The sequence below is a fragment of the Pygocentrus nattereri genome, chromosome 26 (assembly GCF_015220715.1).
Source record: "Pygocentrus nattereri isolate fPygNat1 chromosome 26, fPygNat1.pri, whole genome shotgun sequence".
Classification (NCBI taxonomy): Eukaryota; Metazoa; Chordata; class Actinopteri; order Characiformes; family Serrasalmidae; genus Pygocentrus; species Pygocentrus nattereri.
In genome coordinates this window covers 11561188-11588835 of record NC_051236.1, presented here as the reverse complement: position 1 = coordinate 11588835, position 27648 = coordinate 11561188, and the positions used below count along the sequence as shown (strand labels likewise).

Sequence of the window (27648 nt, the reverse complement as noted above, 5' to 3'; positions counted from 1 at the left end):
CTCATGCAGTGCCAATACCAGATTTTTTCCATCCTGTGTTCGGCTCCTTTTTTAGACGGGTTAAGACATTTTTTTCTGCTGATTCCCTGAATCTTCTCTCTTTTAGCTTATCTTGTTGCCGTGCACACTATGCACACATGAACGATTGAACTCCTCAGGACCTGTGTGTTTGTGTGTGATTACAATATGATTACAAGAATTTGGCATCGTTCTAAAACTCATCTTATTTGTTTAGCTTTGCTGAGGCTTTCCAAGTTCCATTTATGAAGACTTTTATAAAGTTGTTATAGAGTCTGTAGCTCTGTTGCTTGTTGAGAGCAATTAAGAGAACAGTTTGGTTCTCTGCATGTGTTCATGAATGTGCGTGTATAATTTGATCAGTCAGAATCCAACGGTGTGGCGTGTGTGTGTGTGTGTGTGTGAGCGGAGCAGCCGTTGAGGCCACACACGAGCATTGCAGCACACTCTGCTCTATTAGCTCCAGCTAGAAAAATGACTAGATACATGACTCATAATACTCTCCACCCTGCACATCGCTAGACTGAGAGGTGATTTGTTGGCTGTTAGTGATATAAAGGGTAATAGGCGTGTCAGTTTAAGAGGAAAGTGTGTCCTCGAGTGGCCCCTGTCCTGCATAGTTTTACTGCTTTGACTGCTGTAAAACACCTGAACCAGCTAATCAACTAATCAACTAATTAGGCTTCTAGTGGTTCTTGGCTTGGATGTGTGCTTCTAGACGAAACTGGTAATCGGCATAGAATCTTTACACTATGTGGGGCTTCTTAGTATTTTAACATTGGTTCTTTTTCTTGCAGGGAAACTGTAAAATAAGTATAGCATTTGAATAATGTTCCAGTGACCATTAAATGACCAATATATTTCACCATTTTCCACTTCGTTCAATGTAAACTGGACAGTCCTAGTCTTAGGTAATGCTTCCTTAAGCATTTTCCTGGTCAACGACAAGGCTGACGTCTCTGGCCCCGCCCACCCAAAGCAATTTCAGTCAGAGAACTTCAGCAAGCTAAAGCTAACCCAGCATAACCAAATGCTAGCAAGCTAGACCACCTGTCTGTAGCTACCTGTTGCCCAGCCCTTCGTTCATTCATACACAAACACTGATCGTTCATCTGTTCCTTCATTCATACCTTGCTTCATCCATCTGTTTGTTTATTTGTCCGTCAACAAACATGATTTTCTGAACATCTGTTCATCCATTCCTTTGTACATTGGTTCATCTGTTGGTTTGCTCATTTATTTATCTGTTTGTCTGCACATTTGCTAGTCTGTGACTTTTTTCGTCCAGTTGCTGTCACATAACGGCAGTTTTTAAGACGTTTTAATATGTTTAGATCTTATATTTTCATTCAAGCTTTGGTAAACGTTTAATATAACAATTTTAGTATCATACAAACATTTTCAATATTTTGCTGTTTCCTGGGATTTTAAAGCCAGAGTACACCAGTAGGACAATGGTTTGATTATTGGAAGAGTCTAGAAAGTTCTTTTCTCATTCACTCTATTTCATTTTCAAGTTCTTTTTTTTGAACATTCTCATGAGAAATGCATTAGACAAATGTTTGTGTTTGTTCCATTGGTGTACTCTGGACCACAGAAGGTTTATTAAGTAATGCGGTATAAAAAAACACTTTTTGTTGCCCAAAGAAGCATCTTTGAAAAAGAGATTTGCGAATGTGAAAAACCTTTTAACGCTTTAAGGAATCTTCACATATTGCAAATATTCTACACCAGTTTAAGGGTTTTTGAACATTATTTTGCATTAAGAACTGTTATTTTAAAGAGTATGTTCTATGGTGTGTTTTCATTCACACTTCACATTCAGTCTAAAAATGTTAGAACATCAGAATGTTCATTTTTATTGCTGGGTCAGGGAACTCTGGCCATTAGAGAACCAAAAGAGGTTCTTCAATGTCTGTAGTTTTGCAGTATCACAGAGCAGCACACTGTAATGTTTTCCCTATGTCAAAGAAAAGAATGTCTTGCTAGTATGTTATGTGGTTGTGTCAGGTGCGCTGGGTACAGGCCAGTGGTACTCCAGGATCAGGATTGAGAACCACTACTCTGTGTTCTATGCTATGGTTAGGAAGCACTGTTGTGAGGGATGCTGGGTTTGGAGATGGAGGAAAAACTAAAGGATCTGAAGGAGTGAACTGTTGCAACTGTAGGGTTGGTTCTTCGGGCAGATCCTGCTATGCTGAGGCTGGTGTTTGGCTTTGTCATTAAAAAAAGGAAAGTCTTGAAATTCCCACTGGCTGATGCACTGTCTCCACTCTGGCACTTTTCTTAGCTTCTAGATAATCCAGAAGAGGAGAATGGTAACACAACAAAAGCCACAGTGGGGAGGGGTGGTAAGAGAGGGAGAAAGAGTGAAAGGAGATGCTCATGAAGTGTAGATGGAGGAGAGCCAAAGCACTGACTCATAGCCTTGAGGATCTGTAGAACTCCCAACACCTACAGATACAGACAATTGACATGCTGAGAGCGAGTCTAGACAGATGACTCGAGTTTAGAGGTTAGTTTCACTTATTCAAGAACAGACGTCATAGATACAATATGTTGTACATTAAGGCCATTAAGGGCAGTCAGAGAAGCTGCAGATGGGGAGAGTGGACAGTTAAATCAAGGACAGTTCCATACATACACTGTCCATCAAAAGTTCTTCAAAACTTTCCTGGTAGTGCCTGATTTTCACTGTTATTTTTTAATTAACCTGCAAAAGCTTTGATAGCATAATAGTATTTACTTACACTTTCCATGCAGTGTGCTGCTTCATGTTGAATAAGGTTTCTTGCTGGGTATGAAACAAGTTTTGCCTAAATAATGATTTGGTATAAGTTTGCTAACAAAGGTATCTGTCAGTGGCAGATGTACTGCTGCTTCACATAGGGTAGCCTCCACACTCATTTTGGTTGCATCATGTAATGGGGGAGACCTAGCTAGACACTTCAGATCGATATTTGATCACATTTATTGTACTCCAAAGGAGTAAAATGTTCAAGTGAGTGTTCAAGCTGGGTTACTGTGCTACAAGGTCTGCATTTTACTGATTTTATTGGACTTGTAACCCTCTACAAATAAGTATTTTACTGCAATGGCAATCCAGGTAGACCTAGTGACAGTGTATATACTTTATACTTGTTTATATAATGGTACTAGCAGAAATGCTGCTGTGCAAAAGTCTAAGCACTCATAAAATTACCACAAATTGTATTAATATTATTTGTATTTGTTGTAATATACATTTTTTTTCTGGACAAATCAATGCATTCTGTCCAGATAAATAGTTTTTAAAATTTAGTGTTTCTGAAGCACATAAAATGTATATTGGATATCGCATATCGGGTATTGGCATCGACTCACAGTTCCATATTGCTACATCACTTTTGCAAACTAACAAAAAACCTGCCCATTTATTAAAAAACATTTTGAAAAGCCAGGTCTCCCTAAACTTGACAGGAAGACTAAACAAGGCTACAAATGAGGGCCTTTGCGTAAGAGTGAAGGATTGTTGTTTTCCTGATAATTCAGAAGATTAAACCCAAACACACACAACCTACTGTATCTCAGCTGCTGTAAGACACTGAAACCTGATCCTGACCCTTGTGCTGTTCCAGTGTGTGGTCTGTGTGCAGGAGGACACTCAGCATGCGGTCTTGCTGCAAACCCTGTTTGAAAATGTAAAGATGCCTTGCAGTTTCCACTAGCGTTACCTCCTCCAACAACCCAGGCACGTTTTACCTTCCTCTCTCTCCTTTCTTGTCCTCCGCCAGCTTTGCCCTCTCATCTGTTCTTCTGTATACCACAGCCCCCTGCTTTCCTGTGGTATTTATAGTAAAAGTAGCAGCACTCAAAATACCCTGCACACACATGCATAAACGCACACACACATACACACACACGTTGCTGGGCCACCCATCATTATTAACGTTATTATTTTATACACAATCTCTGTGGCCGACTCCTGCGGTTGTTACAGGGGTTTAGAAGTGCTATTCTGGGTGGGTCTGGCCAGAACAGTTACAGCATATGGGATTTTCTTTTTTTAGTGTGAATAGTTCAGTGACAGAACTGACCTTGCAGTGGAGAGAGAGAACGAGAGAACGCACTGCTTTTCTGAGTGTGTGTGTGTGTGTGTGTGTGTATACGCATGTCAGGGTTTGGCGGCTGCAGCTGGGTCCCAGCTGTGCGTCTCAGCCTTTTGGTGGAGCTGTTTTCCACTCCTTCTCATCTGTTCCATCTCTCCATCCCTTGCTCTTTCTCTCTCTCTCTCTCTCTTTCCCCCTCCCTTCTTCCTCCCTCCCTTGCTCAAAGAGTTCAAAGAGATATCTGTGGTTTGGGCACATTAATAAGCCAATACTGTAAAGCTGCAAGATTTCATAAGTCTGAACACAGAACAGAGCCCAAGAGAAAAGCAGCAAGACGATCAGTGCCAAAAGGAGCAGGAACATTTATATTTAAAGCAGAGACAGCTAGGTGAGGGGTGGAGATTGTAGACAAAAAACAGACAGTAATAAATAATAGTCAATAAAAATAATATAGTAATAATAAAAATATGAATTAACAGTACATTAAGAGTAATAGTGAAAACAGTAAGTAATGAGATTCGATACATAGAAGGTGACAAAAATAGCATTAAAAGCAGTAATAATAAGGGTGTAGCAGTTTCAATACAGACTTGGAAAATTAGGTTTAAAACAGAGCGTTGGGAGCGTGGGAGATACGAAAAAAGACCCCACATAAGACTTGAAGACATTTTTGTAATGTGTTGTTTTTCTGACATTTTTCAAAATGTTTCATTGGTACCACATCTTTAATAACATGCTATCAAAACTTATGAGTACAGTGATTTTTTCAACATTTCACATACTGTGCTGCACTAAATCAGTTGAATAGACCTGATTATGCTCCCTTCGTAATGAAACATACAGTCATTCACTATAAGATACCCACACCATGATCAGAAAAGGATATTGTGTGGTACTTTATCACAATAATGATAAAATAGGATCATATTGCCCATTCCTAATCACACATGCACCTCTCTGTCTCTTCCATCTGTCTCACTTTTGTTGTCATTCAGAGATCAAACCTAGACATTTGTGTGCATCCTAGTAGGCGGAACGTATACCATGCACGTACCCACATGCAAAGGGCTCGGCTCTTTTTAACGGAACAGCTGATAAGTCCTAAGACCGGTGATTTTGGGGTCTATTTCAGGTGTTTCACGCAAAACCGTTGCTATTAGATATATAACATTTTTGGGGCTTATGTTGTTTTAAGGTGGCACCGTAGACATAAAAAAGCCCTGTTTGAGGGCGTTTGTTTATTTGAGCCAAATACATGTAGTATTAGAGCTCTGTAGGATCGTTTTAAACTCATTAGATATTGAAAATCAAATCTTAATCTCAGAATTGGAGTTCCATATTGAACCTGAAAAAGTGTAAATGCTAGGTGGGTTAGGATTAGGTTAGTGTTAAAGAGCAGTAAGGAACTGTAGGTAAATGTAGAGCTGGAGGAGGAGAGGAGTGTGTGTGAGGTAAAGGGATAAAAACGGAGGGAGGGCGACAGGAAACCACAGGTATGCACGAGAGAGGGGGTGGGGGGGCTGAGGTAGGCTTGTTTCCCTCACAACAGTTTTCAGTTGCCATAATGTCAGTAACATAATGTTAGTAACACTTTACTGAAAAGCAGTGTACTGGACACCCTTGAAATCCCTTCATGACAACTGAATTTACATAAACATTTATAAAGGTTCATTCCAGTCAGCATCATCTGTCATAAAGGCTGCTTATGACAACTTTGATGTAAAGGTGACTTAAGACCTGTATCAGGTGACACTGGCATGATGTCGAGTCATTGGAAATAATAACTAACTAATAGCAGTGGCAAACCAGGTTATGAAAACAAAATTACATTAAACAATTATATTTTGATTACATTTTCATTTTTATTGAGCACACAATGTTACCCCTGTATACACAGCTGTTAACACGGTCCTGTCAAATTATTAGTAGGTTAGGAGGTTGGTCTATCTTCTGAGTCCTCTAGTGATTTCTAAACTCAATGGACTGACATTTGCTGACAGAACTACCTGTAGTAATTACAAGTTCACCTCACTTCATAAAAAGAGTCATGACACAAGCCAATTCAATTTATTGCGTTCCGGTGTTTCAGCTGCAACCATTACTAACAGGTGTATAAAATCAAGGACATAGCCATGCAATCTCAATAGACTGGCAGTAGAATGGATCATGATGAAGAGCTCAGTGACTTTAAACATGGCGCTGCCTTAGGAGGCCACTTTTGCCACAAGTTCATAACATTTCTGTCGTGCTAGATCTGCCCCTGTCAACTGCAAGTGCTATTTTTGTGACAGAAGTGTCCAGGGGAAACAACAGCTCAGCCAAGGGGTATCAAGGGGTCACTCACAGAGTGACCAGTGGGTACTGAAATACATAGTGTGTAAAAATTGCCTGCTGCCTGTTGCATCACTCACTACAGCTCCAAACTGTCTCTGGAAGCAATATCAGCACACAAACTGCAATGGTAGCTTCATTAAATGGGCTTCTGTGATCAAGCAGCTGCACACAAGCCTAAGATCACTATGCAAAATGCTGAGCGTTGGCTGGAGTGGCCGCCACTGGACTCTGGGGCTGTCGTGACCTCTTCTCTGGAGTGACAAATCACACTTCACTTTCTGTCAGTCTCATGGTCAAATCTGGGTTTGGCAGATGCCACAAGAACACTTCCTACCGGTATGCATAGTGCCAACAGTAAAGTCTGGTGGAGGGGGGATGATGGTCTGTGGCTGTTTATAAGGGTTTGGCCCCCTTAGTTCCTGTGAAGGATAATGTTAATGCTACATTTTACTATTAGACAATTATATGCTTCCATCTTTATGGCAACAGTTTGGGGAAAACCCTTTCATCATCCAAAGGGAGCTGCTTAAAGACATGGTTTAATGAGTTTGGTGTAGAGAAACTTCAGCGGCACTGCACAGAGCCCTGACCTCAACCCCACTGAACACCTCTGGGATGAATTTAAATGCTGTAGTGAGTTAGGCCTTCTCCACACCAGTGCCTCGCCTCACAAATGCTCTTTTGAATGAATGGGTGCACATTTCCATAGACACACTCCAAAATCTCATGGAAAACCTTCCCAGAGGAGTGGAAACTGTTATAGCCAACTTCATATAATTGCCCATGGTTTTGGAATGGGACATCCAACAAGCTCATATAGGACTAATGTCCACATACTTTTTGCCATATAGTGTAGGTGTTACATTGACTTGACATCAAAGTTGATAAAAGCAGCTCTAATAAATGTTTATGTCTATTGAAATAAAAGTCCAAACATAAATGATATGTCTCTATAAACATTTATGGAGTTTTATATTAGTTATTATGGATGTGTAGGAGCCATGTGGCCTTATGAAAACTACTTTTCAGTAAAACGGCACTGAATTTTCTAACTTCTTCAACCTTTTTTCAAATGGCATTCACATAGGCCCATCTCTCTCTCTCTCTCTCTCTCTCTCTCTCTCTCTCTCTGTCTTACTCAAGTAGTCTATCATCTGTCATCAGTCACTCACAGTATGTGTACTCAGAAGATGAGGGAGATCTTCCCACTGAAAGAGACTGTTCCTGCTAAACACTCCACTAATGCGCCTCTTTCCGCTGCCAATAAACAAATGTTTGTTTCACTAATTCTGTTGTGTTACCAAATCCCACCTAGACCAGCAATTAGAATGAGATGAAACCTTATGATTAAGTTGAAACAAACTCAGTACAATAGAGTGTTCACGCACACTAAGTTCACATTGAGGTAATGACTGGCACTGAAGAATGTGAGCGAGCTGGGGTGTCTGCGTTGGGGGGTGGGGGGATGAGGGAATGACGGGGAAGAAGAGATGAGTAGGGGTTATAAAAACAAAGGCACAATCTAAAAACAAAGTTTACCATTGAAGAAAAACAACAGGCTAGAAAAAGTGGGGATTGAGGAGGAGAACGAAAGGGTGAAAAAAGCTACAGTCTTGTTGTGGTTTGCCAAAATCCAGCCATTCTCCTCTCTCTCGCTCTCTCTCACTCTGTCTCTCTCTCTCTACAGCAAGCTACATTAGAACTGCCATTATCCTCTCCAGCTCATAACAGCCAGAACACCCACCTCGACACCGCTTGGGAGGGAGGGAAGGGAGAGAGGGAGGTAATGAGGGAGAGAGAGAGAGAGAGAGAGAGAGAGAGAGGGAGGGAAGAGTGGGGGTTGGGACGGGAGAGCTTGCAAGACGAGCAATGAGCCAAAAGGGGGTTGGAAAAGACGGGGAGAGAGAGACAGAGGGAAATGTTTGAGACGAGTACATACAGCCCTGTGACTTGTTTCAAGCTTCTTTCTCTCAGTCTGACGTGGGCTGGGGACAGTTTCAAACTATCTATGCTCCAGACACAGGACAAATGAGAAAAAACAAAGAGTGACGAGTGTTTCAAGGAGTTGGGCGCAGTGTAGAGGATAGAAGAGAGGAGAGAAAGAGATGAGAGGAGGAAAAGAGACAGAAAATAAAATAAAATAAATGTATCTATGATCCATTTTGTTGTGAATACTATGTAAGTTTAGTTTGCATATGCATATACTTTTGTAGTTGTATATACTTGCCAGTATATACTTTAAGACTGATGTATGTAAATGATCTCTGTAAATTACCTCTGTTTTGATTGGCTGTTCTGTATTGTGCCTCATTTAAACAGCAATCCAGGCTGAAACACTGTTTACAACATCATTGTGAATGGGCGGGGCTAAACCTCTGTAGGCTTAATAGGTGGAATATGTGGAAATACTTCGTTTTTTGTGACCAAACAATGAATTATAAGCAGGCAAATTTGGCAGCTTAGCTTCCATACAGGTTTTTCGCATCATTTATTTATGTAAGTGACAATTTCACCAAGACAAATTCCTCAAGTGAGCGTACTTGACCATTGAAGTTATTCTGATTTTGAAGGTGTGACTAAATCATAGAGATGTAGACTTTAGCCTATGAGGTTGTCCTGTAAGGGTGGGTAAAATGACAATATTTATTGTTATTGTGATAAACTAGTAAGAATGCACATTTATACTGGAATCATATCAGTATCAGCAGATAATTCCTTAAAACTATTACGAAAAGCCGAATATTCAGGCGACGCTGGGTTACCGTACTAAAATATCTAACATTTGCAACCTTACACAAATAATGTTCGTTTCTATATTTTACGCATTTTTATGTGTCGATTTCGCCACCAGTAACAGCAGATATGAAAACCATTGGAGATCAATACCAGCCCACACTTCCCATATATCAGTCCATCCCAATAAATTGCATCATAATATACTTTTCTAAACATCTGGTGAATATCATCTGCATTAAAAGAATAATGAACAACTTATCATTTCCTTAAAAACAGAGCATAATAATTATATAGTTCTCTTTAACTGAATAAACTGTAGGGCTTTTTGTCTGTACCAGCTATCAAAGGAAAACAGAACACTGTTGTATGTACCATGTATGTTGAAAATGTCCACGTTTTGCCATATAACACACCTCTCTCATTCTGTCTGATACTTTAACCTAGAAGAGACAACAAAGACGAGTAAAGATGGTTACAGACAATGAGTGAATGCTGGCTTAAGTACAGGGTCAGTTACAGTCTGAAAAGCTGGAAGTTAAATAAACTGGTCACAGCGAGGCTGAACTGAGCATGGCGTCACAGGCTGGTGTCACACTCCATACAGAAGCAGTACCTTCTACATAATTACTTGATAGAGGCACAGTTCCCAGCACTGTGGTGCAGACAGGAATAGATGTTATTGTTCTGACCGAGATGGAAGGGTTCATGGGTGCTGAAACAGTGGACAGTGAACATCAGTGTATAAAGCACACTTGGGGTCATGCAAGTGTGAGAATGAGGTGACATGTTGACAGTCATGTGAAACATTATTCATTAGTGTTATCTAATCTAGTGTTTTAGCATTTAGCATGAAGGGTTAATGAGAACCTTTCAAAATTCCTGCATACTTAAATCAATAAGATGTAAACAAAAGCATTGAGAATGTGAATGGAAAATTACATTATAGATAAACTTAGATAGTATGTAGTTAGTATGTTTCACAGTAGTGATGATAAGAACCAGACATGCCTCTTAAATCTAAGTCACTATTCCATTAAATGATTATACATATGCTGCCTGATGCTTGAGATGTAGTTTTGAGACAAACTTGTGGCCTAAAACTTACTTACGCAAAACTTCATGGTGGAGAAGTACATGCAGGGTGTTGTAAGACAAAGTGCTCACTGGTCAGTTTTAGATCATAAATAAAATATATTTATTTTTATATTTGTGTTATAGACAAAATGACCCCTTGTTCCTATCACCAACACTGCAAAGAACATCCAGGCCTGTATGTTTCTCTACAATGAACCATTTCAGATCAAAGCACTCTGAATTTTTTCCCTTCCATCCCAATGATTGAGTCATGCTGAAATACTGGAAAAAAATCCTCTATAATAGTAGAAGAAATGGAAAAATGTATTATGGACATCTTTGTCCTGGTACATCTTTCAATATCTGGTGAACAGTCTTTCACTCTGGTTTGCAATACAACTGATTCACATTACATACCTATTTATACAATTACATAATTAATCCGTTATATAATGAATTACATTTACATTTCATATCTGCACTTCAGACAAAGTAAAAAAAAATACAAAACCATGTATAATGTAAAGAATGGCTTCTCTCTTTCTGCAAAATGTCAGAATTGTTTCAACGAGCTACTGAGCTACGAGAAATAATTCACATCATCGCTGTCCAAAGAAAACCATGTATCTCATTTTTTTGTCCATTTTTTATTTTTCTACATCGTTTCAACACAGCAAATGTCCTTCACGCTGTGTGAAAATTTCATGATGACTGGATGAATAGAAATGCTTTAAAATCACTTGGAAGCAAATGTTTTTACATTAAGTTACATTGAAAGGTTAGAGAGTTTTTGCCTTCTCCTGTAAAGTTACTGTTTTGGAGATTCGTTGAACCGTGATAATATCAAATGACACCATGCTTTTATCTCTGGCCGTAGTTATGACATATTAGAGTGGTTAAATACTGACCCTTTCCATTTTTCCTCTTCTGTAAAGCTTCTTATGTAGCTCTGAGCCAGTCCAGGCAGGGCAGGATACTGCTGCACCTGTAAAAGCAGAGAGGGTGCATTACTTTTTTGCACTTTTTTTTCTCTCTCTTTTTGAAGAGATCAGCAGTCTCCCAAACATGCACACACACACACACACACACACACATACACACACGTAAACTTTCCCACAAAGTCACAGACAAAAACACACATTTACAACCTGAAACCTTGTGCTTTCATTTTCTCCACACACCCAGTCTAGCCTCCTCCCCGTGACAAACTCTAAATCTTCAGCCCATTCCCTGGCCTCCTCTCGGTTATGCTGGGTTATTTATGTAGATCTAAACATTGAGGTATGGCATTTACTTCTGTATATAATCTCACGCACAAATACTTTAACACATTTTAAGTATAATCAATCAGCAAATTCTCTCTCTCTCTCTCTCTCTCTCTCTCTCTCTCAATCCCCCCCATCATCTCTTACTGACACACACCTGCCATACACTGTGCATTTACTCACTGAGGCATTAACACTTGTCCTGTCACATACAGACATGAACAGTCTCTCTCTCAGCGATGCAAAGCCACTGCTTTTTTTCCTCACACGCTAATCTCAGCGACCCTCCCTAGTGATTCTGACAGATGTGTATGTGTGTGGCTACATGTCTAATGGATGGGACCCCCTTACAGTATTTTGTTCAGCTGGCAGCTGCGCCTTCATAAGAGATCTCTATTTAGTGTATCCGACACATTAGCGCACGTGTTGCCAGATATACACCTCTGAACATGCACACATGCTGTGGTCGCAGTTTTGAAATTGTACACCTGCTCTCTAACCTGGTTTCTACTATTTAATGTCTTATTCTCAAATTAATATTCAAATGACAGTGGGGATTCCTTAGGGCCTTCTAGCTGCAGAATAATTTCTGTGAAATAAAAAAACACATGTCTGTCATATTTTGTTGGTTGTTATTTATTAGAATCATCAATCTTTTGAAATTTCAACTCTGCAAGAAACAGCCAACATAAAATTATCCAATCAGGATTTTTCTACCTGGTATCAGTAGATACAACCAAGCATGTTCTCCCATTGGTTAGGAATTTAGGAGCTGAACTGAAGGCCTAAAATCAGATTTACCACCAACTTAACCTTCTGGAAGTCCTAGATACGTCACAGACTATGAATATTAGTGGCAACCTGACCAATGCGTTTCAATCAGATGTAAGAAATTGTCAACAGGAGCAGCTCTATGACAGGATTCTTTACAGAACAAGACACTGTAAAACTGTTAAAATATTGTGTCTGTTATAAGCTTAAAATAAATCATTAAATGCATGCAGAGTGGACAAAAATGTTCATGTGGCGCTAACAGAAATTATTATTACTACAGAGGTGTTTTTGACCATGTTTTGAAATGTATGGCATGAACTGCAGGCCTAGCTCTTAGTTCTGGCTTGATGGTGTATTCTAATAACAGCAATAATGCTAATATTCATTTTAAGACTTTGAATAAAGATGCAAGACAAATATAACACTTTGGCATGATATTTCTGATTATAACAGACAAGGCTGTTGTTGGCTGTGAGCAGTATAAGAGGGCCCCCAAGCAAACAGGGGGCTTTAAAAATTATTTCATTTACTTTTACTAGAAATGTAATTATATAATTTAGATTCTTAATAGATTTTTATTTTTTGTGATTGCATGAGAATATACTTGCACTGTGTGGGCTGTCCTGAAAGTAGGACATTGCTTAGGGCCCTCAGATTTTCAGAAATAGCCCATAGAGAAAATATAAACATTCCTCCTAAAATGATAGTTTGAGACTGATCAGTTATGATCATACATTTTGAGCAACAGCACTACAGCACAAATATTAAGTCTTAAATCTATTGAGGTATTGCTGCTTTTTACTATTACTATTGTATAATTATATAATTGTGTAATTGAAAGCCTGCACTTTAAAAAAATGACAATGTGGCAAAAATGTAAAAATATTAAAATCATAATGAAATATCTCCTCTTATGCTTGCAATATTGTTTGAAGGTTTAGAATAAACACTTTATTGGCTTGTGTCAATGAGCTATAGATAGAAATACGTATATCAAGTTACAAAATAAAGTTGTCAAACTTTTTCAAACTAGGTAGGTGAAATTCCTTAACCTTTGGCCATTTGTGTTCTCACAGGGGCTTGCAGGAGTCGAGGGAGAGCTGGTCTCGATGCCAGTGGACATGCAGCCACACCAGGGGCTGTATCACTACAACACAACTGTCCATCAACCAAGCAAAGGGTAAGGCCTGTGCTCACAACACAGCTGCATACCTTCAGAGCAATATGGTACAGAACAGAAGCAGCCAGTGCTGCTCTGTTCATCCACATAGGCTGTTTAAGGGTTCTGCTACTAGAACACAACTGTGGTGAGTGTAGTGAATGAACCCCAGGGAGACTGGAATTACAGTTACCAACTTTTTGTCTCGCTTTTTCTCAGTGTTCTGATTTTGTTGTAGAGATGGCAGATAGGCTCCTCCCCTCCTTCCCCTCTGCACCCTCCTCCTGTAGAATGCCACCCAGGTTGAGCCAGCCTCTCTCTCTCTCTCTCTCTCTCTCTCTCTCTCTCTCTCTCTCTCTGGGGTAACCTGAGTGGCATTTGGTCAGTCATGCGGAGAGTAGCAGCTCCCTGACCAGTCAGTAATAAGCAGCTGTCAGAGTAGGGGGGGTAAAAGGAGATGGGAGAATGTACACCAGGGCTACTGAGGAGGGGCAGAAAAAGAGGACAAGAAAGAAATAGTGCAGGAGAGAAAGAGGGGTGCAGCGGAAAAAAGGAAAGGACATAAAGGGAGGCAGAAACTAGGGGGAAGGGGGTTTGGTGGATTAGTGGAAGGAGATTAGGCTGCTGTAGAATACGCATGATGTTCAGAGAGAATTACACAGAGCAGGCACAGCAGAGAACATGGTGATGACAGACAGAGGGAGGAAAGGAAAGACAGGAGGGATGAAGAGGCCAAGGAGAGAAATGGTGCGTGTACGTGAATGAGAGAGAGGGAGAGACAGAAAGAGAGGGAGAGAGGCAGACAGACGGAAAGGAAGACACAGAGAATGAAGGAATGTGGGAATTCCCCTACTGTGTTCTCAGACTTACCTCAGTTTTAGAATAGAGACACTTTGCGCCACCCAGTGGCCAAGACGTTATATCACAACATAATATTTTTTAAAAATCTGAATCTTTATTTACCAAGAACCAGATGTAGAAGGAATTTGTTTTGGTACAGGTCTCATAAATAATAAATAAAACATGAATGTAGAAAAAAAGATCTGAGGTAAGATCTAGATTAGATATTAGATCAGAATGTGGGGAACCAAATGACCAGAGTCCAGCAGTTTGCACAGTTTCCTGCTCTTAACCTAACAATTAAAGTGGCAATCCACAATATTTTTCAATTTTTGCAAAATTCACTTGTCATAGGAAACAGTCTAAAATATTTAATGCCTTTATAAGCTACATTACAAAACATTATTAGATAATATGGTTACAGATACACTTCCTGAAGCCTGGGACATTCTTTGTTGATAGTTTTAGAAAGGGAGAGGTAAGGGAGAGCTACATGCAGGTGGTTTAAGGACAAAAAATTAATGCATTAGATCTACCACTATTTTACCTGTTACTATTTTATTTTACTATTTTATCTATCAGTGTTACATATAATAATTTAGGAGACAGATGCAAGTTTACTAGTTGTTTTCAATAGTAAATACAATGGCCCCTGGTTCCTATGATCAACATTGTAAAGAAATCCAAGTCGGTACATTTCACTACAATGCATCATATCATTTCAGACCACTCTGAAGATTGTAATCTTAAGTATTGAATTATACACATTTTTTGAAAAAGTGGTGGACTTCAGCTTTCAACTCATGAGTTAAATCGGCTATGTTTGAACTAGAAAATCTAATTCTGTAGCACTCCACCCCAGTCTTAGGTTAAGATTAAGAGTCTGTTAGGCCAAACACTCAGGTTAAGACCAAAGCGCTCAGTTAAACTGGAAATTATTCAGTATAAATAATAAATATACAGGCGTATGTAAAATTTTAACATTCCTGCTTGAATTTGAATAAGCTCCTCTTCACATCCTATACACACTTAAATATGATGAAATGTAAATGCACATTTCATATATATTGGAAAAAATAAACCTACAATATAAAATGTGTCATGCCTTTTGCATGGCCACAGTTTATGTTTTATTATTTTTCTGTGATGTTCAACTAACACTAAACAGTAACTGTACATTAAAATGTGTGGAAGTGTGTTCTCTGTAGAGAATGTGTAGCTTATTTTTACTGAGAACATCAACAAAACATATTTGACCAGGGGCGTCCAACTTTTGTATAGGACTGAACTAGAAGGATTCTGTATGGGGTTCATGCTTTATTTTGATCTACCAATGTTTATTTGTAGCCTGGCGCCGTCAGTTAGATCGCCGTACAGTGAGGTGTCGCCTGTGTGTGTGGCTCCCCCTTGTGGCCAGCTTCCACAGAGCAGAGCAATGTACAACCCATCTCTCACCCCCGGAGCCTGCATGGATCCCTACATGCGGCCCCCACAAGGACTCCCGCCCCATGGCATGTTGGGACACCGCAGCATGCCACCACCTGAAGGTGAGTGCCACTATCTTAATATAACTTATGCATTGAATTAATGCCATGTTGCATGATGGGTTTTGCTTGCAGAAGAGTAATTCCGTCCTAGAAGAGTAAAACCTCACCAACAGTCCATTGCAACAATTTATTACTCATATTTCAATGGATTATTTTTGATTGGGCCAAGTAAACTCTCTTTTTTGCATATTTCACCACAATAAAGCCCAATTATTCAGCAGCCTTTGGTGTCATAGAGGAACCACCAAGGAATACATTCACTTAAGGCTTCTGTAAACATTAATCCAAGTGATAGTCTGTAAATATTAATCAGGTTTTTTCTCTGCATGTTTTAGGAAGCAGTGGCACCCCCTACTGTAGCCAAAGTAACATGATGTCAGCCCATCATGGCTTTCCTCTCAACCAGTCAGCCTCAGAACACATGGGTTCAGGAGATGGTGAGAGGACATTCACATTGTTTTCTGAATGATACCACATGGAATTTATCATTTAAGCAGCTGCAGTAACCTGCAATACTTTGCTTATGTTGCACACCATATTTCTTAGTTACTGAAATCTGACATATGCAAGTGTAAATATAGAAAGTTTTATATATAATCTCTCTTTTTCTTCAAATCTACAAGGTTCTCGTTTCTCCACTCCTCGTTCCATACTGAAGTTGAGTAAGAAGCGTGCGCTGTCAATCTCTCCCCTGTCTGATGCCAGTGTGGACCTGCAGACAGTTATTCGCACCTCTCCCAACTCTCTGGTGGCATTTGTTAACTCTCGCTGCGGGCAAAATGCTGCCAGCTCATATGGACACCTGTCAGTGGGGGCCATGAGGTAAATGTCAAAAGACTGCACTGCTACAGTGCATATGTTAAAATATAAATCCTTAAACAATTACTAAGAACCGAGAAAGTGAAGAAAGAGAGCTGACAAACACATCAGAGCAGGTCACAGTCACACATATGTAAAGGTGCTACTCCAGAATAGCTCTCAAAAGTTTAAGAAATGGCTAACAAATTCATAGGAATGCAAAAATATGGACAAAACTACTTGCTAGTTGCTACTAGCTGTTTTAGCTATGCAATGTACTACAGTTAATTTTTTACAATAACAATATGTCAAAGACCACCTAAGCAAGTCTATTTAAGATTACAACTCAGTGTGGTCTAAGGCATGATTATGTGATGTAGGCATTTAGGCATGCAGTTTGCAAAGCTAATTGGTGGGGTATAAGCTTTCATTACTTCAGTTACAGTAGCCTTATAGCTCCGGGATAAATCTAAAGGAGAAACTAAGAAAACCAAACGTCTTCACTGATTACTGAAATTTTGGTGTTTGGTGAAAACTGCGTAAATCTAATTTCTGCTGATCTACTCCTTTAAGAGTTTCATTTTAACTGTAAACAATAACTGGACTTTTAGACAACAGCAGTAGTGGTGCTGAATTAAAATCCACTCAGGTTATAACCTTTGTCTTCTCCTTGGCTGCAGTCCATCGATGGGTTACTCACCTTCAATGAACTACCAGTCCAGGCCTCAGGGGAATATGTACGGAACTCCACTTGGTCACCCCCCAGGTCCAGTGGGCCCCCCAACTCGTCTGCCTCCACACAATCCTCGCCTACATGCACCCCCAAAACATGGACATGTAAGACAGTGACTTATGCTTTCTTTCCGTTTTACTGTATAATGACTTGATCAGGGATTTGACTCGTTATGATGTCTGTCCAGCTGAAGACAGAGCCTGTCTTAGGTAGCGTGATGGATGGCATTAATGTGAAGAGTTTAGAAGAGCACTCAGAGGGAGATGTGGCCAGTCCATCCTCCACTGGAACTCAGGTATCCTACCTAATCAAGCATAATGGATCGTATTTATCTTCTCAGTACTCATCTAGTATTATTTTTGCTTTCTGATGATTGTTTAGAGGGTAATTTAAGCAATTCTTTTCACATTTTCAACATAATCACTGAGAATAGAGTTTGGAGTGGTTTTAATGTGAAATGGTACATTGCAGAGAAACATGCTGACTGATTTCTTTAATGTTGGTGACATAACAGCAAATTTTATGTGCTATCCAAAATCAACACTTAACCTATGCATGTCTTCTGAGTTTATATGTGATGTTGACATGTCTGAATGTTTTCCATAGAAGGCCCTAAATGTAACACTCTGCCATGAACTGATTAGAAAAAAAAAACATTTTGGAGGAAAAACTTCCCAAACTACAGAAAACAATGTCAAGCACCAGGCAGTGAATTCATGACACCTTAGAGATGTCTGAGTCCTATCACCACTGCTGTAAACAATTCTGACCTGGTTTCTTTAGAACAGCATCAAACCATTCTGATTTTGTTTACATCTTAACAATTTATTTATGTAGAAAAATCTATGGAAGTCCCCTTTAACACGCTAATGCTTATCAACAATTAGGAAACGGTGATTGTATATACAGTCACTGGCCTAATCAGTCATATTTTGGATGTTGAGTCTGTTCTTGTTATTGATATTTAAATGAGATTTCCAGCAATAAACAACACAGTTGTCTGCCTTCTAACATGCTCTCATGTTACAAGTACAGAGCCTTTCTGACATGTATTCTGCTGTCTGCAGTTGTTTTACTGTGTTTATTTAACTACATTACATGGAGACACTGGCCAGTCTATGTTTATGGAACATAGGAATAAGCAGAAGCAGAAGGAATAATTTCATACTGTTACTGAAGTTGTTTGGTTTTCATCAACTTACTCAACTTATCAACTTACTCCCCAGTGAGCATGTAGATATGATTACTTCTGCTGGCTTATGCTGTATGAAATGTGTACTTTGCAGGATCCTCTTCTTGGTGTCCTGGAGGGTCGAGATGATCTGGACAAAGAGGAGAAACCAGAGCCTGAGGCCATCTATGAGACAAACTGCCACTGGGAAAGCTGCAGCAAGGAGTTTGATACCCAGGAGCAGCTTGTGCATGTAAGATAGTGAGAGTGAATAACACACTGCTAGTAATGATATCTTGGCAAATGAAATGTTAAATCTAGCCAACATATCTAGTATTTTTCATTTTGAGACTGTAACAATATAACTTTTTTTAGACAATTTTTAATTGTAATTTTGTATAGAGAATTGTCTTAATCTACTGGCAGATTATTGGTTCACGCATTTTTTCTTTAAAAAAGCAAAATAATCTGCCAATATAATAAGACTATTTTCTTTTTTTTTTTTAAATGAACATTTTCTAGCCTGCCTTTCTTCTTCTTCTTCTTCTTCTTTCGGCTGCTCTCTTTAGGCCTCCATCTTGCCCTCTTACAATTATGCAGACTGTTTTTGTTTTTATGCGTTTTGGACTGATATATGTAAATGAGCTCTGTTTTCATTGGCTTCCCTATATTATGTTTCATTCAAAAAGATGTGTTGAAACACTCCTTACAGCTTCAGTGTGAATGGGCGGGGCTAAACTTCTTTAGGCAGAAAAGGCGGATGGATGTGAACGAACGTGTTCTCACAACATCACAAAGTATGGACTGTATGAAGTAATAAAAGTTGTAGACGTTTGTCATGAACTTTAAACATATAGTCTTTAAACACATACTTTATACTACATCAAAGGTTGATTTTAAAAAAGCAGCAATTCAATTTTTCTTTATATGGTATCTTAAAGATGCAGAACAGCACTGTGCAATTTCTACTTTTCCTCCTAGTCTTTTCTTCTTTGATAAATCATTTATTTGACTCCTTTTCCCTCTAGCACATCAATAATGAGCATATACATGGCGAGAAGAAGGAGTTTGTGTGCCACTGGAAGGATTGCTCTCGTGAGCAGAGACCTTTTAAAGCCCAGTACATGCTGGTGGTGCACATGCGCAGACACACCGGGGAAAAGCCTCACAAGTGCACTGTGAGTGTCTATAATGCATATGTATGTGTAACTGATAATGTGTTGAGTGTTCAGTTTGGTTTACTTGCAGTTTCTCTTAACAGTGGTTAACACTGTGTGTTTGTATGTATTAGTTTGAGGGTTGCAACAAAGCATACTCTCGTCTGGAGAACCTGAAAACTCACCTGCGCTCACACACTGGTGAGAAACCATATGTGTGTGAGCATGAAGGATGTAACAAGGCTTTCTCCAACGCCTCAGACCGGGCCAAGCACCAGAATAGAACACACTCCAATGAGGTATAAATGAAAAAAACACAGACGCATACTTCCACAAACTCATAGCATAGTCACTTGCTCTTTACACTAATATGTATGGATCTGTCATCCTTAGAAACCCTATGTGTGCAAGATCCCTGGATGTACAAAACGTTACACAGACCCAAGCTCTCTGCGTAAGCATGTGAAGACAGTCCATGGGCCTGAAGCTCACATCACCAAGAAACACAGAGGGGACACAGGACCTCGACCCCCTGGGTCTGCCCTAACCCCTGCAGGTCAAGGTTCAGAATTGCTGGTAGAAAAGGAGGAAAAAACAAGAGAGGACTGCAAGCTACTTGCTCCAGAAAATGCAATGGTGAAATACTGTTCTTGTCCTCTCACATATCTGTGTTATACTTTTATTATCTTTTTGTTAAGGGGTATTGTAATAAATTAGCATCTACCTATTTGTTTTTTGGGGTTTTTTTGTCTCTCTTTCTTGACTGACTTTGCACCTCTCTGTCATGCATCCACAAGAAGTCTCAACCAAGTCCTGGTGGCCAGTCATCCTGCAGTAGCGAGCGCTCACCACTTGGGAGTGCCAACAACAATGACAGTGGTGTGGAGATGAACCTGAATGCAGCCGGGAGTCTAGAGGACTTGACAGCACTGGAGGAAGGAGTGGGCAACAGTGCAACAGAGCCTAATGGAGGAATGGGTTCTGGAGGCATGGGCATGTCTGCTCAAGCCCTGAAGAGGCTGGAGAACTTAAAGATTGATAAACTGAAGCAGATCCGTCGGCAGACACCACCAAGCCGGGGTGCAGGAAACAAACTACCAGCACTTTCAGGTAAAGGGGATCTAGTAAGTTATTTCATTATGCTTATATGTATATTTTCATTATATTTTCTGGGCAATTTGTCAGGAGACACAATCTTGGTGTTGAGCTTAACAAGAGTATGATGTGACTACACTGTCTGTACCATGCATTAATTTCTTACCTGAAATTATGTTTATAATGACTTTAGATTACATTTTCTCTTTCTCTCTGTAGTATCAGGCGAGATGATTGGTATGTGTGGGCCCCCCCCCTTGCTGTCCAACCGTCGTGTAATGGAGCTCTCAACCCCTGAGCTGGGTGGAGGAGGGATTGGTGGAATGGCTATGCCTTGCCCACCTAATGAACGCCGTGGGAGTGGCACCAGTAGTCTCAGCTCAGCCTACACCGTGAGCCGCCGATCCTCCATGGCTTCCCCATACCTGTCCAGCCGACGCTCCAGTGAAGTATCTCAGGTGGGAACAGGTGGACATTGCCAGTCTGTCTTGGGAAATGATGTAGGTGGAGACCCATTATCGCCTGAGAGTAATCGTAGAACTGGCTTATGCCAGAGTGCTAGTGGGCTGCCTGGTCTACCTAGTCTTACCCCTGCACAGCAATACAGTCTGAAGGCTAAATATGCAGCAGCAACTGGTGGCCCACCACCAACACCTCTACCCAATATGGAGCAGCCTGGAACTCCTTGCAGACGTGGTGGTTTTATGACTGAGTACCAGGGCCAGCCACTGCCACCATTCCTACACCAAGGGAGTGCCAGGAGACACAGTTCCAATGCAGAGTATGGCACAGGAATAATCTTCCCACACCAGGCACCTGGCAACAACGCAAGGCGTGCCAGTGATCCAGTGCGATCTGGTGGTGACCCTCAAAGTCTGCCCAAGGTGCAGCGCTTCAACAGCTTGAGTAACATGGCAATAATGGGCCGCCGCAATGCCTTGCAGCACTGTGGATCTGATGCCAATCTCACAAGGCACATGTACTCACCACGACCACCAAGCATTACTGAGAATGTGATGATGGAGGCCATGGCCATGGAGCCTCAGGGGAACCCCACAGAGGGCAGAGAGCAGGGCAGTATAATGCAAGGTGGAGACCGGGCCTACATGGGCTACCAACAGTCTCAGCACCATGCTCACCCAGGCAACCAGCTATCCCCTGGACATGAAGGCATTGGGTGCATGGATCCATCCTTCCAGTCACAGTTACCAGGACAATACCAGGGCCAGCGTGGAGATATGGGTGCTGGAGGAGCGATGGGTCAGAATGACATGGCAAACACTCTCCTCCAGCAAGCTGAGTACAGCATGAGTACCTGTCAGCTCAGTCCATCTGGGCCACACTACCCAAGCCTGGGTCAACCTAATGATGGACCAGGACCCTGGCGACAGAACACCCAGATCCAGAATCCACATGTGGGTGTACAAGCAGGCATGCAGTTCCAAGACACAGGAATGCAGTCACAACAGTATCCTCAAGGTATCTATGATCTCAATGCTGACCATAACCATCAGAGAGTCACCATCAAACCAGAGCAGTTCCATCCAGCCATGGGAGGGTCCAGTGCCTGCCAAAATGCCAAGCCTCTTCAACAGCACCGCCAACCTAGTGCTATGGAGCTATGCCAGCAAGGATACCCTCCACAAACACAAGAGCAGGGTTTAATGGGCAAGTCCTCAAACCCCAGCTGTGACTACCATCACGGTCAGATAAAGGCCCAAGCAGGTCAGCAGCAAAGCCAGGCTGGAACATTCCCCAGTGGTGGAAGCCTGAGCCTTGGCTGTGCAGGCTCTGTTCTCACTGAAGGCCGGAGGTCACAGACACCAATGCTGCAGGTGAAGGAGATGATGGTTCGTAACTATGTGCAGTCACAGCAAGCACTCCTTTGGGAACAGCACCAGGAGCAGCAAGCAGCAGACAGCAGTCTCTCTGGGAAGCCAGACAGCATTGAAATGGGAAGACAGCCAGCCATGATGCAGCACAGCCCTCAAAGTCAGCAGCCTAATCCAAATCTCTACCATAACAGTTACCAAGGCTACACAAACCAGAACATCCTAAGTCCCCCAGCACACAGTCGAGTATCCAGCTCCGTGCCAGTCAAAGAACAGATGGGTGGCATGCAGGGTTCATGCTATGGTCATGATATGGTGCCACATCCACCACAGGGTAGAAAGCCACTGAGTCGTCAGAACAGTCTTTCCCAGCAAGCAAGTGGAGCATACCTGGGCAGCCCACCTAACCTGAGCCCTAGCCATTCTACTGCTAGCCCCAGGAGAGCAGTACGGTTACCACCTGTTCAGCAACAGCAGCAACACTCAGAGAATTTCTATTACTCAGGCCAGATCCACATGCACCACAATGTGGATAAGCCACTGGAACACCAGGATGGATCATGCCTACCCCAGCAGCACCTTTCAGGAATAGATCCTTCTACGAAGACTGCCTCACTGGCCTATCCTGAATCTACACCAATGTCTAATACCTTGGAGAACCTGGACTTGGAGAATGCTCAGATTGACTTTGCTTCCATTATTGATGACCCAGATCCGTCATCCTACAGCCCAGTAAATCCGGTCGTGGGACACCAACCCTCCTCTTCCCAAGCCTCATCCCGTCTCACCACTCCACAAAACTCCATCACCCTGCCCTCTGGTCTCTCCAACATGGCCATTGGGGATATGACCTCCATGCTGACGTCCCTTGCTGGGGAAAACAAGTATTTGAACACATTGTCTTAAAGGGTCACCTCACACCTAAAGTAGGTTGTAAGATGTTGGTGATATTGAAATATAATGAACTAACGACTCCAGATGAATGACCCTTGACGAAACCAAAGGTTCCTGTGGACCTTCTTCTAATCACTGTTTGCAGTGAGTCGCACTAGACTGGACCGGTCTGTAAGAATGGAGTGATTCTGTTTCCCTACAGGATCTTGCCATTTCTGTATGTATGCTGGTTTAGTTTGTTTAATAATGATTTCCAAAACATTACATTGGGTTTCATTACCAAAACTGAAGGGGCATTCCAGTTGCCATGATGGGACTGTTGATAATGAAACATTTTTGTTTAAATGTAAATATATTTTACCTTCAAATCAGCAATGGACTGTATATTGAGACAATGATACAAAAAACTATCATCTGCTTTATGAAATTAATGGGGAGTAGTGAGAGTGTTAGAGAGCACATTTCCTTTTTAGGTACTCTACAAGCCACTCTCTCAAATATAATAGTTGGTACAACAGGTCTGAAGTGCCTTTGCCTTTTGTGGCTAATGATTCCTTACTGATATAAGAATTATAATCCAGAGACAGACAGAAACGGTCAAAGACATGGATGGAGAAGGTACAAAACTTTGAAACTCTTCATGACCAACAGTAAAAATGCCTATGTGCATTGCAGTATTCAATGCCTTACCAGTTGTTAGTATTGATGATTATTATTCAAGTGACTATGGCAAGAACTACGTTTGAATTCAGTGGAACCCATTTGACATAAATGGACTTTCATATATGGTTTTTATTTTCTTCTCATTTGTTTTCAGACAGGTAGCTTTAGTCAAATGGCACTGAGTTACTGTTACATGTTCTCCTTTGTTTAAAGGCCTGGATGCACTAAACCGATTTGCTCTGACAGAGCTGTGGCATGTGTTCAAAATATCATGCAGGATTTTAGTTTGGACTTCAGCATCCAATGCTGCCTCTGACCGAAGCGGGGATCTACCATGAAAATAAACAAAAATGATCAGAATTACATTCATATATTATTGCTGTTTGTCATTACAGTGTCATACTCATCAAAGTGAGAAAATAAGACAGCTAATAGATTACCTTGTTGCATCTCCTTAGTGTTTTCAGGCCCTAAACTGCACCACATCACACAAGCTAGCCTATAAGCATTGCACTGACAACAGCACTGAGCTGAAGAAAATTTATGAAAAAACACAGATTGTTCTGTTTCGGTATTAATTTTTTTACAGTATGATGCATGGTATCGCATTCAGGCAGTATCCAGTTGACAAGCTAAAGGTCTTCACATCTTTTGTTTCAGCACACTTTACTTAGGTGATGCCTCACAACAGTGTGAAGAACTCTTTTCTTTTAAGTATTAAGAGAGGGCAGGGTATGGCTTCAAGCCCTTAACAAATCCCAGTGTTTCCCTACAGCTGTCCATGGCATACCAAAGATGATTGGCACTGAGAAGAGTGCATGAGCACCCTTTCATAATAAAAGTCATGTGGCCGTGCCTCCATAGTGCTGATAGAGAATGTAATTTTTAACATTTTTTTTTAAAAGAACATTAAAACAGTTTGTGGATTTTGCATTTCTCTGTGTGTTCTGGTATCTGTCACAGTTCAAACTTTTTGCTGGCAAAAGATCATTAATGTAGTCTTGCAGTTTTTATGCTAGCAGTTATTACACCTATTTACAGGAAAACAAGTGATATATTTTTTTGCATACCATTTTCTACATTTTTATACAAAAGTAAAGGTCCTATATTTTACCTGTTTATTAATAAACACAGCCTGTGATGGAAGCAACACTTGTGTTGTCACATTATTTATGTGAAGAGAAACTATACAGATATGCCTACTTTTTTGCAAAAAAACAAAAAGAGGACTGGGTTATTCAGGTTTTGACATGGAGAGGTCTGTTATTTAAAGAACCTCTTAAAAGAACACTAGATGGAGCCAACACTACAACTAGGGCAGGGCAGCGAGCAACCCTCAGATTTAATGGACAAAGGCTTCGATTTGCACAATTTTCCTTCTGCTTTAGTTATTTCACGCAATATTCTTCAATATGCCCTCTTCTTGATATAAGATCAAGAGAAAGATTTTCCTGGACAGTGTGTAATTTTGTGACCGCTGGTCCATGGAACCCTGGGGTCAGTCCCAGAGAGCTTACAGTGCGCCTCTGTGTCTGCGTAGCACTAAAGAAAGCTCCACTTTGGCATAGCTCACCTCTCTGAGTCAGTTTTCCCCTCTGCTCTTCCTCTATCTGTTATTCCAAATACTACTGCTTTTCAATATCCATCCATTTCTTTTTAGATAGTTTGCCATCGTTAATTGCCCTGATTCACATAGTCCTTTAAAGGTGTAGTTCAGGGAAAAAAATCAAATGTACACAATTTCCCACTTTCCCCAGATATAGATCAGCCCAGACATTTTTGGAATCCAAATTTGCTTCTTTGGATTAGTGCTGGAGCTTTGAGGCTGATACAGCTAGAATACAATAGTTAGCCAAATCTTTTCTATAAATGCAGGTATTGTCTCACCAGCTTCTACCTACACTGTGTAGTTTTGTTCATTTTTATAGTTCACAGTAAGCTGCATTGTGTCTTAAGGCACATTAATAAGTCTGTGCAACCTGAGTGCTGTTTCAGAGACATTTTGGGGATGCATTTACAAAATATTTTGGGTGACTTCTGACTAACTTCTAGTGTTTGTTAGCAACCTTGTAACTCCAGTGCTATCCTATAGAAGCAGGGATACATCTGTGGTAAGTAAATAATTGTGTAAATTAGATTTTTCACAACTTTTTAAAAAGCATCAAATATCAGAATAATCATCATCTATCTACAAAATATTGCTGTCAGACAAATACTCCTATCTCCAAAATGGTAAATTTTCTAGAGAAGGAAAAAAATGTAACTTCTAGTGTAAGTTTAACATACGAACATTGACTTCCACGCAATTCTAGACCAGTTCTGTTGGTCCATTCATCCATTCATAAAACTTTCACACAATCTAAAGGACAACTAGTTTTCAAATTATGTCAAAAAATGAAAAACATCAAAAATGGAAGTATAAGGTTTTGTTCCAAAAGTCACCAAAATATAGTTCTTATATACTCAGCTGAGCTTTTCACTATAATTCTTTACATCAGTCTATAGTGAAGATCTATTCAACACTGGCGGATGTCTCTAAAGATGAAATTACAATGTAAAGAGAGACAGCGCAGAGGGTTCACCTGCTTCAGCACTGCAGCCTCAACTTAAGCCAGAATGCATGCTGCTGAGCTGGGTGATACAAATGGAAATGCTGAAATGAGAACTGAGGTTTTCACATGCGAAAAAGTGAGGTGAGGATAATGACTTTTCTTTCCTTGCCATTCAAGTGAAAGCTTCTTTTTTCTTTTCTTTGTCACAACTGCTGGAATATAATTAACTGCTGCTTAATATGCTCTTGGGGAGACTCCTCCCTGTGCTCTCTCTCTGAACCCCTGCCAAACACACACACCACACTGAGAAACATGCTCAAACCCTTGTGGAACACTCCACCCTGAGCTCTTCTGTGTGTGTGTGTGTGTGTGTGTGTGTGTGTGTGTGTGTGTACCCATGTGTTTGTGACCATTTGGTGCCCAGATTCCTTGGCTCACTAGCCACTCTCAGGTATCAGCTTCCGGACGTGTACGCTTGCACCCTCAGAAAAAAAGGTACTGTAGAGGTACTCTTTCATTGAACAAACAAACAATGGAAATGTACCATCAAAGGTGCAACACTGGTCTTAACATCTAAATTGTTTATCTTAGATGAGTTTTAAAGTTACACTACACTCACCTTTTTAGGGGAAATGTAGCTTTCTAAAAAGCCAAGAATCAAGACAGGGTGTGGAGTTGAGGGAACATTATATGGTAAAATCATTCTTTTTAAATGAAAGTTTCTGAAGTTTTACCCTTGAAGGTACCACTACCTTGACAGATTGGTTACTTCTTAGAGTCGTACAAGACATCTCAGAACTAAGAGCTACACAAAATAGCACGTTCCTTTGAAATATTTGTACATGTCCTTGCTGTCATATTAAGATTTTTTGCTGCCGTTGTTGTTTTTGTTTTTTTAAAGAAAGCTCTGTCACGTTG

General features: G+C 40.6%; 1 protein-coding gene across 2 annotated transcripts in view; it reads left to right on the top strand.

Moving 5' to 3' along the window:
* gli1 (GLI family zinc finger 1) overlaps nucleotides 1-25328 on the top strand; it is a 55483-nt gene extending 30155 nt beyond the window's left edge. The window contains exons 2-13 of one of the 2 annotated variants that reach the window (XM_017705196.2): nucleotides 13366-13469; nucleotides 15636-15835; nucleotides 16171-16272; nucleotides 16459-16657; nucleotides 17314-17470; nucleotides 17554-17661; nucleotides 18653-18790; nucleotides 19566-19715; nucleotides 19829-19993; nucleotides 20088-20330; nucleotides 20495-20804; nucleotides 21009-25328. In XM_017705196.2, the coding sequence (XP_017560685.1) occupies nucleotides 13399-13469; nucleotides 15636-15835; nucleotides 16171-16272; nucleotides 16459-16657; nucleotides 17314-17470; nucleotides 17554-17661; nucleotides 18653-18790; nucleotides 19566-19715; nucleotides 19829-19993; nucleotides 20088-20330; nucleotides 20495-20804; nucleotides 21009-23527 (4362 nt within the window). In that variant the 5' untranslated portion in view covers nucleotides 13366-13398 and the 3' untranslated portion in view covers nucleotides 23528-25328. Of the gene's footprint in view, nucleotides 1-13365; nucleotides 13470-15635; nucleotides 15836-16170; nucleotides 16273-16458; nucleotides 16658-17313; nucleotides 17471-17553; nucleotides 17662-18652; nucleotides 18791-19565; nucleotides 19716-19828; nucleotides 19994-20087; nucleotides 20331-20491; nucleotides 20805-21008 lie in introns of both variants that reach the window. The other variant, XM_017705195.2, reaches the window with a different exon arrangement.
* Nucleotides 25329-27648: the final 2320 nt, after the last annotated feature.